The sequence below is a fragment of the Suricata suricatta genome, chromosome 2 (assembly GCF_006229205.1).
Source record: "Suricata suricatta isolate VVHF042 chromosome 2, meerkat_22Aug2017_6uvM2_HiC, whole genome shotgun sequence".
Lineage (NCBI taxonomy): Eukaryota > Metazoa > Chordata > Mammalia > Carnivora > Herpestidae > Suricata > Suricata suricatta.
The window spans coordinates 97243994-97261346 of NC_043701.1; the positions used below are offsets into that span (position 1 = coordinate 97243994).

General features: G+C 37.6%; 1 protein-coding gene across 2 annotated transcripts in view; it reads left to right on the forward strand.

Annotated features, from left to right (window-relative positions):
* KLHL7 (kelch like family member 7) overlaps positions 1-17353 on the forward strand; it is a 51338-nt gene that overhangs the window by 9585 nt on the left and 24400 nt on the right. For both annotated transcript variants that reach the window (XM_029929967.1, XM_029929974.1), the window contains exons 2-6: positions 3344-3446; positions 4260-4353; positions 4621-4745; positions 12821-12996; positions 15434-15608. In XM_029929967.1, coding sequence (XP_029785827.1) covers positions 3368-3446; positions 4260-4353; positions 4621-4745; positions 12821-12996; positions 15434-15608 — 649 coding nt within the window. In that variant the 5' untranslated portion in view covers positions 3344-3367. The remainder of the gene's footprint in view (positions 1-3343; positions 3447-4259; positions 4354-4620; positions 4746-12820; positions 12997-15433; positions 15609-17353) is intronic.

A 17353-nucleotide genomic window follows, 5' to 3' on the forward strand; every position in this document is an offset into this window, starting at 1 on the left:
CGTGGGGGAGGGGAAGAAAGAGAGGGAGACACAGAATCTGAAGCAGGCTCCAGGCTCTGAGCTGTCAGCACAGAGCCAGATGCGGGCTCGAACCCATGAACTGTGAGATCATGACCTGAGCCAAAGTTGGCCACTTAACCGTCTGAGCCACCCAGGCGCCCCTTTTTAAATTTATTTTTAATGTTTATTATTTATTTCTTTTTTTCTTAAATTTTGATCATTTCTCATTAAAAACATTTTTTAATGTTTTATTTATTTTTGAGAGAGAAACAGCGTGAGCTGGGGAGGGCCAGGAGGGTCAGAGAGAGAGGAAGACATAGACTCCAACAACAGGCTCCAGGCTCTGAGCTGTCAGCACAGAGCCCAATGCAGGGCTTAAACCCACGAACGGGAGATCATGACCTGAGCCCAAGTTGGACGCTTAGCCAGCTGAGCCACGCAGGTGCCCCTGATGTTTGCTCTTGATTCAAACGATCTTTGGTATACTGACACATCATTTTCTTTATTGAAGAGTATGAAAGGAAATGAAGTTTTAATTTTGCAGTCTATTGAAGTTTTTCTACAAGAAGTTTTTCTCTTTTAACCTGTCAATATGCTAAATTACATTAAAGAATTATTGTTCTTGACCTCCTTGCATTCCTAGAATAATATTTGACTAATAACAACTGCTGAATTCACTCAGAGACAGATCTATAAGTAAGTCTCTAAAAGAAGAAAAGGGTACAAAGAAAATTGTGACCAAAAAAGCAACTGGTATTTAAAGAAAAAAAAAGAAGATGGTGCGCCTGGGTGCCTTAGTCAGTTGAGTGTCCAGCTGTTGATTTCAGGTTCAGGTCATGATCCCAGGGTCATGGGATCAAGTCCTGCATCAGGCTCGGCACTGAGTGGGGAGCCTGCTTAAGATTCTTTTTCTCTGTCTGCTTCTCTCTCAATCAAAGAGAAGAGAAAGAAAAAGAAAATAGCAAGGAAGCATAGTAAGTAGCCTAAAAAAAATGCATGGCATATGTAAGATGAAACATAAGTTATCAGTAATAAATATGAAGATTAAATCTTAGATGGGGAGCGCCTAGGTGGCTCCGACAGTTAAGCAACTTCGCCTCCAGTCATCCTCTCGCAGTTTGTTAGTGTGAGCCCCACTCCGGGCTTGCACTGACAGTGCAGAGCCTGCTTGGGATTCTGTCTCCTGTTTCTGCCCCTCCTCCACTCATGCATATGCTCTATCTCAAAATAAATAAAACTTTTAAAAAAGGTAGTCTTAGATGGTGAGAATTTCGAATTAAATCACATAAACCTATCAATTTATGAGAGACTAAAAATTCAAAAGCAGAAAATAAATACAAAGATGTAATAAATATGGGGGGATATGAACAAAAAACTTGCAGGGTTTTTTTGTTTTGTTTTGTTTTATCCAGTGAACATGTGTTGTTCAAAAAGTAGTTTTAAGTTTCTCTTCAATTCATATAGGACTTATTACCTTTCTTATTGTCTAATGTAATGTAAGTCTCTGTATCTTCTGGTTTTCTGTCTGTGGTTACATTGTTCCCAAGAGGAGCCTCTCTCTTTAAGTCAGTCCTATCTCTTGTTGAAGCCTGTTAATCTGTACTACAGTCAGATGTGCCATTTGAACACAAAAAGTTTCTCTCTTTCCTTCTACAACATTAATGTCCAACTGGAGATGAATCTTAGAAAAGGCTAAATTGCTGTGCAGAGATCTCTCTGATTTCTTTAACTTTCTTCAGTGCCTATAAATTAATGCTACTAAAACTCCCTACTGCTGAGTATATATTTTGAAAAGGTTTTCGGCTATGATTCAGTAGAGTTGTGCATTTTCTGGAACTTCCTGTCAGCAGCCATTGACCCTTCCCCCATCTGATTTGCTTGTTCTTCTGCCAGTGTTCTTTTTCTCTCCCTCCTTTCCTTCTTTTCCTTCCACCTTTATTTTCTTTCTTGATCTTCAGCAACTAGATCAGTTTCTTTTGGTGATAATCAAATGTTTGGCTTGGTTTTGCTACCTGGTATTTTTGGTATGGTATGTGGCAAAATCACCTGAGAGCTATGCCGACCCTGCACCTCCCCTGACCAAATCAAAGGAAATAAAAATTTTTAAATTTGAGACACTATTGGCATAACAATGGCTTTAACTATAAGTAATCTGGATATAATTTCTAAGCAGCAACCCATAGGTCTTATTTAAAAAATCTTCACTTAGCTCTAAAAGTGAAATTTTGTTCATCTCTTACCCAACTGTAAAATACAAATAAAGCCCATTTCTTTTCTTGTTCTAAGCATTACCATCTCATTTGGGTTTTTATTCATGGAGTAATAAAGTAGAATATGGTGACTTATCTAGCAGAAACTGTACTAATAGTTTTAGTAAGTATTTAAAATTTACAAAATGCTGCATCCTCTGAACTACTAACCCAACATTTAGATTTGTGATAGATTTTCTTTTACTCTGATAACATCATCTTCCTCATATCCCCAGTGTCTAAGAGAGTACTTAACATATTACAAGCATCAGATTTTCTCAGAGACTAACCTGTAGGTTATATCTTTAATTGCATTAAGAAAGTGAAATTTTGTTTGACAAAAAAGGTGTTTGTTTTCCTTGAATTTCATGTCTAAAGGTTCCAATAAACCTTAAATTTTTTTTAATATTTCATTTCTTCAGCATTGTAAGTACGTAATCTAATTCTGCCTTCTTTCAGCAATCTAGAGTGATACCATTTTGGCCTTGGTCAGAAATCACAATTTAAAAGTGGTTGGTATCCAACTCCTGTCAGAAGTGCATTTGAGAAAAGTGTTACTTAAGGAAGGAGTGCTGAATGGTCACTTGGTTTGCCCACCCTGTATGTTCTGAGTTGCTTCTGTGTAGACTACTTTCTTGGGAAATACAGTGTGCACACTGCATCTTATCACAAACAGAGAACTGTAAAAACCCAGACTGCTCTGTTTGAGAAACCCATCAAGGACATTTGCTCCTATGTCATGTAGTGTACTCATATAATTTCAGTATGAGAAATACCTTAAGAATTTGTGTCAGAAAAAGAAGATGGTTTCCCTAACAGGTTAGTAGAATCCTTCTTTTCTGATGTAAAGATCTTTTCTCCCCCCCACCCTTTTACTGCTGGGGAACCCAATACCACATTTGATACAGCAAATCATGATAGCAACTCTATAAGGTCTTCCTAAATAGGTCTTATAAACAGATGCTGTGCTGAAAAAAGACTGGATTTGAACAGAAAATAGAGATAAAATATTTGGCAAGCACCAGTTTTAATATGTGTGCTAAAGCTAGGCCCAGTGAGCCCCTTTTAATTTCATTTATTTTTCTCTTGACTAGAAAACATTGTGTGATGTGATCCTTATGGTCCAAGAAAGAAAGATACCTGCTCATCGAGTTGTCCTTGCAGCAGCCAGTCATTTTTTTAACTTAATGTTCACAAGTAAGTATCTTAAAGTAAAACATTATTTTTTCCCTAAGAATGAGGTGGAGTCTAAATTAAAATATCTTCCCAGCACCTGGGTAGCTCAGGCAGTTAAGCATCCAACTCAGTTTCAGTTTAGGTCATGATCTCGAGGTTTCATGAGTTCAAGCCCCACATGGGGCTCTATGCTGACTGTAAGAAGCCTGCTTGGAATTCTCTCTCTCTCCCTCTCTCTCCCCGCTCCTCTGCCATTCACACTGTCTTTGTCTCTCTCAAAATAAATAAACTTAAGAAAAAAAAAGAGGGGTGCCTGAGTGAGTCAGTCAGTTAAGCATCTGACTCTTAAACTCAGCTCATGTCATGATCTCAAAGTTTGTGAGTTTGAGCCCCACATCAGGCTCTGTGCTATTGGTGCAGAGCCTGCTTGGGATTCTGTCTCTCCTTCTCTCTCTGCCCCTGCTTGTGCTCGCTCTTGCTCGCTCGCTCTCTCTCAAAATAAATAAACTTAATTTTTTTTTTTTTTAAAAAGAAGAAAATATCTTTCTGGTTTTTAAAGCGCTTGAGAAATTAGGCCATAAAAGAGTGAAGAGATGAAAAGTGATAATGTCCTTTCATTAGCCCTATAGGCCAAAGTCTTTATTGATGGAGATAGAGTTTCTAGGTGAGGTCTAGTCTCAAGTATGGAGGAATTTGGGGCTTTCTGGGATATTTGTTAAGAGAGATCTCTGTCCAGTTCTTCTTCTCCAAATTTAACATGGCCTAGAGTGATCTGGTCCTCAGTTAATCTGGTGATAGTAGTCATGTCATTTATATTTCTTCTCTTCATTTTAGCTAACATGCTTGAATCAAAGTCCTTTGAAGTTGAACTCAAAGATGCTGAACCTGACATTATTGAACAACTTGTGGAATTTGCTTATACTGCTAGGTAAGTTAAGAAGGATCATTTCTGTTGTGGAGACGTAAGGTTGGGATCTACCATGGCAGAGTGGTAGACAAATTGATGTGCTCCATATTCTTTAACAGGAAAAACCACAAGCATGGGGAAGTTTGAGGAGCTTATGCTATACCAAGCAAGGACTGAAAAGTTTAATTTTGTGTTTAATTTCGGGAGCTAGTAAGCTATAATTTATAGTAGCATTATTTGAATAATAAAAAATTATAGGAAATTAAATGCATTTTAACTTCTTTGCAGGATTTCTGTGAATAGCAACAATGTTCAGTCTTTGTTAGATGCAGCAAACCAGTACCAGATTGAACCTGTGAAGAAAATGTGTGTTGATTTTTTGAAAGAACAAGTTGATGCTTCAAATTGTCTTGGTAAGAAATCGTATTCCTATTTAAAATAAAAACCAAAACAAACTTTAATGTGTATTTTAATAAAGAAAAAAATGTCATTCTAAGTGTCCTCATTTAATTTTAAAGACACTGTTCACTAGAAAATACACTTAAAATACATTAAAAAAAATTTTTTTTAAATAGTTTATTGTCAAATTGGTTTCCACACAACACCCAGTGCTCTTCCCCATAAGTGCCCCCCTCCATCACCACCACCTCTTTTCCCCCTCCCCCTTCCCCTTCAACCCTCAGTTCTTTTTCAGTATTCAGTAGTCTCTCAAGTTTTGCATCCCTCTCTCTCCCCAACTCTCTTTCCCTCTTCCCCTCCCCCTGGTCCTCCATTAGGTTTCTCCTGTTCTCCTGTTAGACCTATGAGTGCAAACATATGGTATCTGTCCTTCTTGCCTGACTTATTTCGCTTAGCATGACACCCTCAAGGTCCATCCACTTTCCTACAAATGGCCATATTTCATTCTTTCTCATTGCCATGTAGTACTCCATTGTGTATATATACCACATCTTCTTGATCCACTCATCAGGTGATGGGCATTTAGGCTCTTTCCATGTTTTGGCTTCAAATACATTTTAAGAAAACTTATGGAGATGCCTATTAACCTAGGAAGCAACGAGCCGTTACATTTTTCAAAATATGAAATAGCTTTAACAATGAGTTTTTGTGAATTAGAACAGAAAGTAAGGATTGCTTCTGGTGGTGATGTGGTATATCATAAACATGAATGTTTACTTTAGTTGCAGTACTTATGATTCCTCTGGTGTCACAGATGACAAAAGAGGTTGTGTGTATTACCTGAGGTCTTATAGTTAGTATGTAGAGGAGCTGGAGTTGGAATTCAGGTAATCTTGTTCTTAACCACTATCCCATGTTGCCTCTCCACATTGTTATTGTATACTAGAACACTTACAAATCCTAGACTATAAGTTAAGACACTAATAGACTGCTCTAGCACTCTATTTTATCTTATTAAGTGTTTTTAAAAAATTTTTTAATGTTTGTTTATTTTGTGAGAGAGACACACATTGTGAGTGGGGGAAGGTCAGAGAGAGAGGAAGACACAGAATCAGAAGCAGGCACAAGGCTTCGAGCTGTCAGCAGAGAGCCTGATGTGGGGCTCAAACCCAAGAACTGTGAGATCATGACCTGAGCCGAAGTCAGCTGCTTAACCGACTAAGCCACCCAGGTGCCTCTATTACGTTTTTATTTACTTATTTTTGAGAGAGAGAGAGAGGTCAATTGCAAGCTGGAAAGGGGCAGAGAGAATTCCCAAGCAGGTTCCACACTGTCAGCGCAGAGCCCATTGCAGGCTCAGACTTACAAACCATGAGATCATGACCTGTGCTGAAACCAATTGTCGGACAACCAACTGAGCCACCCAGGTGCCTCAGCACTCTATTTTAAAACCATTAATAAAGTATTTTATATTTCATGTCAGAAAAAGCGGAAATAGTTGATCAGAGTTTTCCAGGGTGTGATATGGTATGCTTTCACTGTGAAATAATCTTTAGGAGCACATAAATGAACATCCAGATCTTTGTAAGTATATTTCCCTACCCTTGCTGTGATTCAGAGGGGAAGAGAATCAGGGTAGGAATCCTAGGAAAGCAGAGAGGAGGGGAAGCCGAATCAAGGGCAATTGAGAGGCTTGAGAATCCAGCCAATGTAATGATTTTTGACGCACCAGAGAAGAGGGATTGCTGATAACAAGCCAACAGCTGGACAAAGGACTCCTAGAGATACATGAGAGGTTTGCAAGCCTTCTCTGTTCTCTGTTTTTAGGCTCCCCTCCCATTGGACAGTTCATTACAGAATCTGTCACACACCCTTACTGTGAATGCAGAGCAAAAGATCTTAGCAGGCAGGTAAATAGGAAGCAGGATAAATTTTAGGGAGGGTTAAAAGGCAGGCAGAGGGGAAGGGTATGATGAGTTTGTGTCTGATATCCAGAAAAGGAAATGGACCAAATGGAACAGGACAGGAAATAGCTGTGCAGGTGAATATACTGATGGAATTTGTTTTAAAGGTAGCTGTGGGTCACAAAGTAAAAGACCCATATATTAGAAAATAAAAGGCCAGTGTCTAATCTCATCTGTGCAGCAGAAATACTCTGGAATGAGTCCCTCTTTTTCCTTGGGCCATAGTTTGGGGCTCCATTTATCAATAAGGTTTATATTCCTATGATTTTACTTATATCCCTTATATAAATATGTAGTCTCACAAAATTTATTATAAAAAGAATTCAGAAGAGTTTTTGGAAGATGAGGGCTTATATTTTTCCCTAACTCCCTAGCACTCTAAATTTCCAACCAGGCAATTCAACTAGAAAGAAAAATGCCAGAATATGGAGTGGATATGGTGGAACCTGGAGCAAGTTTGTGCTAGTCACATCACAGGCTTTGGGCTTCTGAGGAGACCACTTGGGAGTGTTGCTTCTGGATGCCTTCTGGGTCATTGTTTTCAAAGCTGAGAGAAAGGATGGCATAGCAGCCTAGGAGGGAGCCTGATTCTCTGACTGAGCCTGGGCCAAAGATAGTGGCCCAGCCAGCTGAGCCAAGTGCAACTAGTCTCAGTAGCCTAGGGTACGGTGGCTTTAGGCGGCATTCTTTGTAGCCCTGAGGTGGCTCTCCCTGTGAGCTGATTAGAGAAGTCCTGTCTTTGTTTTTACTGCTTATCAATTCTCTGCTACCCAGAAGATCCCAGCTAGCTGAATGCTAATGGCACTCATAGCACCTGACAGAATTGGGCAAAGATCATACCAGGTTAAAGGAAACCCGCTAGTTTGAGGGACAGAAATCAAGCTAAACAGCCAAAATAATGCCTTCTGTAGACAGTTTTCATTTAAGAAATGGAGGAGACCTTAAAATAGAAAAAAAAAGCCATGATGTTCCTTAAAATTTAATTGAATTGAAAAACAGAATGGATATTCCTAAAAATCAAACTAAAGAAAATAAAGCAGAAAAAACTGCCTTATGATAACAAACACAAAAATGCAAAGAAATGATTAATAAAAACATAAAAGATACAGGGACACTGGTATGAAGTAGGAATTCCAGAGGGAATATGTGGAGGAAAAGCATATCAAAGAAATCATAAAACTTTTTTGGGCTTTATTATTTTCAAAAAAAATTTTTTTAATATTTGTTTATTTTTGAGAGAGAGACAGAGCATGAGCAGAGAGAAAGGGAGAGCCAGAAACCAAAGCAGGCTCCAGGCTCCAAGCTGTCAGAGCCTGACGTGGGGCTTGAACCCATGAACCATGAGATCATGACCTGAGCTGAAGTCAGGCACTCAACCGCTGAGCCACCCATGTGCCCCTTATTTGGGCTTTAAAATACTTTAGCTCTCACACTAGGTTATACTAAGTACCAGACCTGATGAAGTAAAGATTTTCTTCTCCTAAACATATCCTAGTGATATTTTTTGCCTACAAAATCGAGAGAACTTTTTTTTTAATGTTTGTTTATTTTGAGAGAGTAAGCATGAATGGGGTAGGAGTAGAGAGTCCCAAGCAGGTTCTGTGCTGCCAGTGCAGAGCCCGACATGGGGTTCAGTCTCACAAACCGTGAGATCATGACCTGAGCCGAAATAAAAAGTTGGACACTTAACCAACTGAGCCACCTGGATGCCCCAAGAAAACCATTTGAGGTGATAAAAAAGCTCTGGCACTAGATAGTGGTGATGTTGACACAGCATGGTGAATGTATCAAATCACTAATGGTAAGTTTTAGTTGCATGTATTATATCCTAATTTTTAAAAATCGATATAAAAAGAAGAATTGATAAGCTTTTAGAGAGAAAGGATATGATAGGTTACCAGAAATTGGTCACAAATTCTTTTCATCCTTGTGTGTATTACCTCTTTATATATATATATGACTGTAGCTCTTCCATCAAGAAGTGGAGTCTTTTTCCCCTTGTCATCTAGGCTTGGCCATGTGGCTTGCTTTAGCCCATGGGACATTTGCAAATGTGACATGAACAAAAGCTTAAACAAATGTGCTTTGGGGCTTGCCCTGCTTTGCTGCTGGGGACTTTTCTGCCATCATGGAAAGAAGATTAGAGACCATTTGGGGCACAGATGACCTACACAACCTGGTGTCCCTTTCACCAAACCAGCTTGCCTGTTACCAGGTATGTGAATGAGGCCAAGCTAGACCATCCCGGCCCCACCGGGCATCCAGCTGACTGCAGAGATTAGCTAAACCAGCCCAGATCAAAAGAACCACCCACTTTTGGGCCCATAGAAGTGCAAGAAAGAAATACATTTTTGTTACTTTGAGCCACTAAGTTTTGGGATGGTTTTTCCTGCACCAATAGATAACATAAAAGGTTACTTAGAAAAGAAAGAGACTCAGAATGACATTAATTTTTTATCTGCAACAGGAAGTTAGAAGACAATAGTATTAGATATTCATATGGTAGAGGGAGAAAAAAAGAATTATATTTAAAAACATTGTTTATTTGAGATACTGCAAAAACAACATATAATCCACCTGTAGCCTTCTGAGAGAAGTATTAGGGGAAGTATTAAAGCAAAGAAAGGTAAAGATCTCAAGATAGAAATGGGCTGGGTCAGCTTCCTTGGTTACACACTGACTTTGCTAGTTTAAACAGGAAAGGAATTTATTGAAAGCTTTTGATTATCTCATAGAATTGCCTAGAAGGGGTGCCTGGCTGGCGCAGCTCAGTTGGTGAAGCTTGCAACTCTGATCTCGGGGTTGTGAGTTCAAGTCCCAAGTGTGGCATGAAGTTTACTTAAAATAAAAGTTTAATGTGCACGCTCACACACACAATTGCATAGAAATCTCAAATGAAACTTAAATTAAGTGTGAGGATTTGAACAACACTAACTTGTTTAGATGGATATCACAGTGTTTTACTCCGTAGCCAGAGAACACATACAGTTTTCAGACACCCCCTGGAGTGTTTACAAATACTGATCAGCAGCCACACACAATCTGGAGCACCTAAAAAGAAGAGACAGTCTATATCCACTAATTACAGTGCAATAAAGTTGTGAACTCACCTCAGAAGGGAAGCTATTTCCTCCCACTCCATTCTGAACATTTACATATCTAATTGAGGAATTATTTAGAAAAATATTTTTAAAGAGGTATTAAAAATGAACTTACAGGCCAAATAGAAGTATATGACAGTAAGTACAGAATAAACTAACCAAGACCCTTGGAATGTAATCAAAGTATTACTTAAAAAAAATTTTTTTTTAATGTTTATTTTTGAGAGAGAACACATACGCAGGAAGGGCAGAGAAAGAGGGACACAGAAGATCCAAAGTGGGCTCCACACTGACAGCAGAGGGTCCAGTGAGGGGCTCAAACGCACACACAATGAGATCATGACCTGAGCTGAAGTCAAATGCTTAACCTATCCAGGTGCCCCAGTGACCAAAGTATTTCTTAGAATTTGTAGTCTTAAAATATTTTCCAAATATATGCATTTATTTTTTATCTTTCCTTGACTGTGTATTCTATTCAAAAAGGTAGGCGGAGAAAAAATCTTTAAACATCTAATGAAAGTAGAAGAAAATATCTTTCAAAGCAAAATATTAAAATAGAAAAATAACACTAGTAGACCATAGATTTGGCCAGGGAAACAAAAGCTAATTATTTCAAAAAATGGCATAAAATAAGTTAACAAGTCTAATGCAGAAGGAAAGATCATAGAACAAAAACCCAGAATTATAAATGTCAAAGAAACAACATCAATTGATGAACACAGAAGACAAATAATCAAAATTATCTTTAAAGGTTGAAACCTAGAAATAGAAATGTTGAAAAGGTAAAGATTTGTTCCCAACAAATGCTGCAGGTTTGATGGTTTTATGTGTTAATTCTACCAAGCTTTCAAGCAATAGATTAATTCTCTATTATTTAAATTGTTGTAAATCAGTAGACATGGATAGAAAAGTTCCAGCTCATTCTACAAGGGTAGAATTATTGAGATGCCAGCATTGGACAGAGAACATATGTGTGTATTCACACACACACACACACACATGTGATTTTAGTTTCACTTAGAAACAATGACTAATGGGGCACCGGGGTGGCTCAGTGGGTTAAACATCCAATTTGGGCCCAGGTCATGATCTCATGGTTCATGAGTACAAGCCCCGCATCGGGCTCTGTGCTGACAGCTCAGAGACTGGAGCTTGCTTCAGATTCTGTGTCTGCCTCTCTGCCCCTCCCCTACTCGCTCTCTGCATGTCTGTCTCCCTCTCAAAAATAAACATTTTTAAAAAGAGACAATGATTGTAATACTTTACCACCCAGTTGTGAGATGTTGACAATGGAGGAGATTGTTTATGTGTAGGACAGAAGTATATGGGAACCCTGTAAGTGTCTGAAACCAATAGCAAATATTCTTTATATGGAAACATGCTACTCTTCAGCTTTGTGCTGGAGATTTCCATTAGTACAATCAGTCAAGGAAAAATAAGGTAACAGTAAAAGCTTCCTTAACAGGCATAATCACAACATTAGTTAAATTAGACATTAGTCTAATTTTAAAATGTCATTAAAACAGTGGTAAAATAAGAGAGTCTCTGCTGTAAAGGTTTTTAATGCAGGACATAAGTATACCAATCTTCCAGTCTTTGTGAGGCCCATACCTTTTTTTTTTTTTTTTTTTAGTACTGATCCATGTCATTGTCTTACATAAATCATACCAATAATACACATATATATTTTTAAATTTTTAGTTTCCTTGAAATGAATTGACAACTTAGTCTGAGTATAGAATCTCCCTAGAATTTTGCTGTGTTTTTCCAGATCTTACCAGTTGTCTTGGTCATACCTAATTTGAGCTTTTCTCAAGTTTGTCTGAAATCTTAACAATCGGTTTTCCTAGAAACACCTATTTTCTTTCCATATTCATATTTTATTGAACAGCATGGTATTTAATTGACTTGCATAGTTACAACAAATTCAACTGCCAGGAATTAGTTAGTAAACAAATACTGGTTCTTGGTGAAGACCCCCTCTCTCTGCGGGAGGCGTACATGCACAGCTATAGCGGACTGCTCTCCATGAGCATCTAGCATGCCATGACGTTGGTTGGTATTAGAAAATAGCAGTTAATTTGACGAGTTCATTAGCAGGCATCAATTATGAGACCCTCTATGGTGTAAATGTGAAAGCGTCAAAACTCATTATCTTAAGACAACATGAGTTGAAACAAAAAGATAATGATCTGAAAAAAATTCAACTTTTGACTTTAAAGGGAGGCCTGCAACAGAATCACACACAATAATGGGTGGATTTATTTAGAAGAGGGATTGGCACATTTTTCTCTGTAAAGGCCAGATAAATATTTTAGGCTTCATATGCCATGCACAGGTCACATGTGGTCCTTGTCACTTCTTCTCCCTCTGCCACACTTTTTTTTTTATGACCTTTTAAAAACATGAAAAATGTTTTTTAGCTACAGACCAGCTGGCTGTGGGCTGGATTTAGCTCATGGACAGTACAGGTTCCTAATATAGAACATTAATAACCAATTGGGGGAGACATTTCCCTCTCAAACAAATAAAAAATAAAAGAGCTGGGAAAGGGCTGAATGGGAAATGTATAAGGTTTATATAAAGAAAGCTGTGTAATTACATTGAAGATCATAAAAAATCTAAGTAGAGATACATATCATGTTTCTTAGAGAGGAGCTCCTCCATGTTGTGGGACAGTCCCCAAAGTAATCCAGAAATTCAGTGCAATCCTAAGTAAAATCATATCAGAATTTTTTACAGTAGAATGTTAAAGTCTTATTTTAAAATTTATTTGCAAGAGACAAACAGTAGCCAAGAAAAATATGAAAAAACATTGAAGGGACTTTTCCTACAAAGTATCAATATTGGCCATACTTAATTTGATATAGTATTGGCATAGGAATAAACCAGTAGAACAGAAGAAGATCCAGATTTGTTAAATTCATTCAGCCTCATTTTTTGGAGTCCTACTTTGTTTTCAATATATGTTTGAGGATTTTTTTAAAGTGATTTTCTATTCATTTGTTTTTTTTCTATGTGTAGGTATAAGTGTGCTAGCAGAGTGTCTGGACTGTCCTGAATTGAAAGCAACTGCAGATGACTTTATTCATCAGCATTTTACTGAAGTTTACAAAACTGATGAATTTCTGCAACTTGATGTCAAGCGAGTTACACATCTCCTCAACCAGGACACTCTGACTGTGAGAGCAGAGGATCAGGTGACTAAATTGTCTTCTCACTTTTTTCTTAGTAAAATACCCTTATTGATTTCTTATGTTTTGTGTTTTTGATACAGGACAAGGGAAAGAATCGTAGTAGAAGAGAATGTGTTTTTTACATTAAATAGAGTATTCCAAAGTCTTTTAGGAAAAGTAAGCCTTGGGTGCTTGTAAGGCTTGCTCTTTTGAGAGATAGGCCTTTTGGTAGAAATGAAGGTCTTGGGCACCATGGTAGGAAGAACAACAGTGCTTCCCCCCAAGGAATCCACATCCTAATTGCTAGAACCTGTGAGTATGTTACCTTACATGGCAGTGGGACTTTGCAGATGTGGTTAAAAATCTTTGAGATGAAGAGATGATCCAAGTGGGCCCAGTGTAATTTCAAGAGTCCTTAAATGTGGAAGATCGAGGCAGAAGAGTCAGTGTGATGCAGTGCGAGAGAGACTTGGCCACTTATTGCTAACTTTGAGGATGGAAGAAGAGGCTACAAGCCAACGAATGCAGGAGGCTGCTAGATTCTGAAAAAGGCAAGGAGGTACTTTCTCCTCTAAAGGCTTCAGGCTTTCCTGATGACCCATTGATGACCCATTGTGACCCATTTTAGATTCAACCTCCAGAACTGTCAAACTGATGGAGGTGCAAGCTGGGTGCAGACATTTGGGAGCTGGGTAGACTAACACTTTGAAATGCAGACATTCGTTTAATTCCTGGTTTTGGTCCCACATCCTTCTCTGTATTTGATTTAATTTGTTATGTCAGCAATAGGAAACTAATAGAGGTACTGTAAGATCATGTGCTTTGAGTTACTTTAGCACTGAGCCATTTTTGTTCAGTCGTCTTCATGGCCAAGAGTATTATATTAGTCTACAAGTTGACAGATTGGACCCAGAAGACCTGACGAGGGAAAAACAAACAAACAAACATCTTAGATCTGTGACCTTTGACCAAAATTAACGGAATTATATGCATTATGGAAAGGGAATTAAAAAGTAACTAGTCTACAGAAACTTGGCAAACACTACCTACAGATTGTCAAACCTGATGAGCACTGCTTTATAGGTTAATACTGTCAGTGTAAGTCATGTTGATATCATGCCCCCTTCATATAATACTGGCATGGTACCAGTTTATAGTCTACCTCCCAAAAACTGTAATCCTAGTCCAGTCATGAGAAAAACATCAGACAAACCCAAATTGAGAGACATTTCATAAAATACGTAACCAGAACTCACAACTGTCAAAGGCATCAGACACCAGGAAACTCTGCAAAACTGTCATAGTCTAGAAGACCCTAAGGTGACATAGTGAATTAATATGATGTGGTATCCCTTAGGGGATTATGGGACAGAGAAAAAAAAAATAGACAAAAAACTAAAGTGTTTTTGGAAATACAGACTTTAATAATGGATCATTAGTTGTGATAATAGTATCATACTACTGTTAACATTTTAACAACTGGGTGCAGGGTATATGGGAACTCTGTGTACCATATTTGCAGTTTTTCTGTAAGTCTAAAACTGTTCCAAAATTAAAAGTATTTTTAAAATATGACCAGTTCCTGTAAAAAATCAATTCATATGGAATCAGAACTTAGGACATTAACACCAACCCAAAATTAACTAATTTAAGTAGTTCAAACATGTGGCAGCTGCTTATGTTTATGAAATAATAGGTGTATTTTCAGTGTATCTGAAGTAGCGATTTGTGGGGCACCTAGCTGGCTCAGTCACTAGAACATGTGACTCTTGATCTCATGGGTATGAGCTCAAGCTGACATTGGGCATGGAACCTACTTTAAAACAATAACAACAAAAAAACTAATGATTCATAAATCAGGTTGTGTTGATAAACTTGGACACATAAATGTTGTAGTACTATTTTGAAAACAATCTGTAATGTATCTTTATAAATATATAATTCTTGTGTTGTAAAGTTTCTGGAAAGCAGATAAGTCTATCAATTCACAATTGAGGAGTAACATATTGAAATAAAATCATAAATGAACTTCAGTTCTCCTAGGATGGACATCCTCTTAGGAAATTAAACTGTGTCCCTGGTACCAAGGAGACATCTATTGACACTATCATTGACCACTAGGTTTATTTCAGTAGAAATATACATCATTGCTACTTCTGAAAAGAAGTTATATTTGTTTTTAAAAAAATAATAAATTCAGTATCCTTCCTGTCATTACATTATATAGCAGTAATTAGTTTTAAAAAATATATTACCTACAAGAATCACTAGAGCAGTGTATAAACTGTTCTGAAGTACAGGCAAGTGTTTGGGAATGAAAGAAAATGTCTGAATAAAATAGTAGGAATAAGTGGTTGCATCTTTATGAGATCCTCCCCTAACCTTCAGTGTGAGAGTAAACAGGTAATTGGAAATGTTCCTGCCTTCTAAGAACTTTACTGTGCTGTTTTTCCCCCCTTAGGTTTATGATGCTGCTGTCAGATGGTTGAAATATGATGAACCTAATCGCCAGCCATTTATGGTTGATATCCTTGCTAAAGTCAGGTTTCCTCTTATATCAAAGAATTTCTTAAGTAAAACAGTACAAGCTGAACCACTTATTCAAGACAATCCTGAATGCCTTAAGATGGTGATAAGTAAGTTGCCTTAATATCCATCTATAACCTGATCTTGTAGCCAGTTTCTCATGGGCTTAAACCCCTTTAGAATGGATCAGACTCCATCAAGACTTAGATCTTTTATTCTTTTTTTTTTTTTAATTATTTATTTTGAGAGAGAGAATTCCAGGCGGGCTCCCAGCTGAGAACATGGAGTCCAGTGCGAAGCTCGAACCCAGGAACTGTGCCATAACCAAAAGTCAGACGCTTAACTGACCTAAGCCACCAAGGTCCCCCAAGACCTTGCTTTTTTAGATTAATAATCCACTGGAGTTCTTAGTTGTCTACTTGACAGAGACTTAGCCCCAACCCTTATTTTATAGGGATGTGTGTGATAAAAGGTAAAAATTTCTTAGGCCCGGTCTCCTTTTGTGTATGAAAGCTTTCAGGCACTTTGTTTCTAGTGTTTCCTTTTTATTTTACTCAACAAAATAATGTACTGTGATTGATTTTTTTTTCTTTTTGGGCCAGAGCCAGTAACTGCCATATTTTTTCATTTACTTAGTTTTTCTTGGCTTTTAGGCTAAGTCCTATCCCCTCTGTAAAATAACTACTAAATAAAATACTACAGTTAAACAATCTGTTGCTTTTCTTTCTTGGAAACATCCTTTGTAGAGCCTTCCTTCTACGTGTTCCAGTAAGGACTATTTGCACTCTGACTCTGAGGCACACTTCTTATCTGGAACTTCCCTTCTCTGCCATCCTGGGATGTCCTTTCACTCCTCTCCTTTGTTAGATCCACTGCCTTCCAGGACCCCAGGCCTTCCCCTTTTCTAATTCTCCATGTTGAATAGAATGTATCCCCTAACAGGTTCCTGAGAAAGAGTATGTCATTAGTAAATATCTGGAGACTTGATGAATCTCCTATATTTATTTTACCATAAAATGTTGAAGGATAGTTAAACTTGGCATAGAATTATGTTGAAAATCATTTTCAGTTAGAATTTTGAAGGCATTCTCGATTATTAACTAGCTTCCAATGTTATTTTTGACAAATCTGATGCCAGTCTGATCCTTTTATTTTTTTATTCCTCTTTGTAAGCATTTAATTTTTTTTTTAATGTCCCTAATGTTTTGGAAGTTCGTGATAATGTAACTTGGTTTTTTGGGGTTTTTTTGGGTTTTGGGTTTTTTTTAGTAATCATGTTGGGCATTATCTTTTCAGTCACAGATTTCTCGTTTCTCTGTTAATTGGTATTATAATTCCTCAACACTTGAGTCTCTAATCTTTTCTTGTCTCTGATTATCCATCTTTGCTTCTTTGATCTGTCTTCCAGGAGACAACCTTAATTTTTCTATTCTATCACTGCTTTTATTTCAGCTATTATTTTTAATTGCTGTGAGCTTTTACTTATTCTCTAACTCCTTATTTCATGGCTGTAATACCTTATTCTGAAGTAGCATTATAGTGCCTTTCATGTTTATCTTGTCTGCATTTTCTATATTATCTTTGAATTTTATTTTTCTGTTTTTCTTGTTGGAAGCTTTTCTTAAATGTTTGTGTTATCTGTGAATAATATAAGACTAAGTTATTAATAAAACCAGTAGATAACACTCCATATGTGAATGGGCTCTTGGTTTTTGGCCTGAACTGTAGGGTAATCAGTGTAAACACACATTTTTTTAAGTTTATTTTTGAGAGAGAGAGAGAGAGCAAGCAGGGGAGGGACAGAGAGAGAGAGGGAGACAGAATCCCAAGCAGGCTCCACCGCGTCAGCACAGAG